This window comes from Eschrichtius robustus, chromosome 18 (assembly GCF_028021215.1).
Source record: "Eschrichtius robustus isolate mEscRob2 chromosome 18, mEscRob2.pri, whole genome shotgun sequence".
Taxonomy (NCBI): Eukaryota; Metazoa; Chordata; class Mammalia; order Artiodactyla; family Eschrichtiidae; genus Eschrichtius; species Eschrichtius robustus.
In genome coordinates, this window is record NC_090841.1 from 34,659,842 (window position 1) to 34,660,638 (window position 797).

The following is a 797-nucleotide window of genomic DNA, read 5'->3' on the forward strand; positions in this document are numbered from 1 at the left end:
CACAAGAAACCTGAGACATCCATCGAACTTCTCAGACCTGTTGTTTTGGGCAAGTTGGTCCACTCTTAATACTGAGTCAAAAGGAAAAAAAGCTGTTTTTGCCCTTCACTTTATTTGCATTAACATATTTCAAAATTTTAAGTAAACAGTTGCTGTAGCTGGGTAAACGTAGCCCCAGGTCCATCCACCAGGAAGTGCTGTCATTATCTGCAGCGCCATCCAGCTCTCAAGGGGGATATCAGCCTGGGGTCTGCTCTATAATAATTGCAGAGCTCCAATTTGCTTTAGGCGTGTCAACAGTTCCCCTTTCTCGTGCATATTTACTAGATCACTGCATCCACCTATGCACTCTTTACCGATGAAGACCCGAGGTACCATTCTGGCTCCTGTGAGCTGTTGTAAATAATCTTGAATCTCGTTGGTGTCATCGTGGGCTGTGATATCGACAAATTCCAAAAGCCCTTGTTTGAAGGGCAATTTGCTGAGGAGCTCCTGGGCCCTTCTGCAGTAGGGGCAGGTGGGCTTGATGAGCACAACCACCTTCCCAGGCTGGATTTTGCTGTTCACAAACGCTTGAGCCATGCTGACAGGTTGTTATCTCCTGGGGAGGAAACCTCAATTGCAGGTATTTCTCGGGAGTAAAGCCTGCCATTTCAGTAAGCAAAGAATGTTGAGGCCATAGCTATCAGCCAATGCAGGTGTGCACCTTGAGAGGATTCAGAATGGAGACAGACAGAATATTGATCCTAGATAGTTAAAATGCATATCAAAGGAATGATTTCAATAAGCCCAGACTC

The 797-nt window shown here is 45.5% G+C and overlaps 1 protein-coding gene across 1 annotated transcript; it reads right to left on the reverse strand.

Annotated features, from left to right (window-relative positions):
* Positions 1-255: 255 nt before the first annotated feature.
* On the reverse strand, positions 256-582 carry LOC137751853 (glutaredoxin-1). The gene has a single exon (XM_068526518.1). It carries the CDS (start codon positions 580-582, stop codon positions 256-258), a length of 327 nt encoding a protein of 108 aa, XP_068382619.1.
* Positions 583-797: the final 215 nt, after the last annotated feature.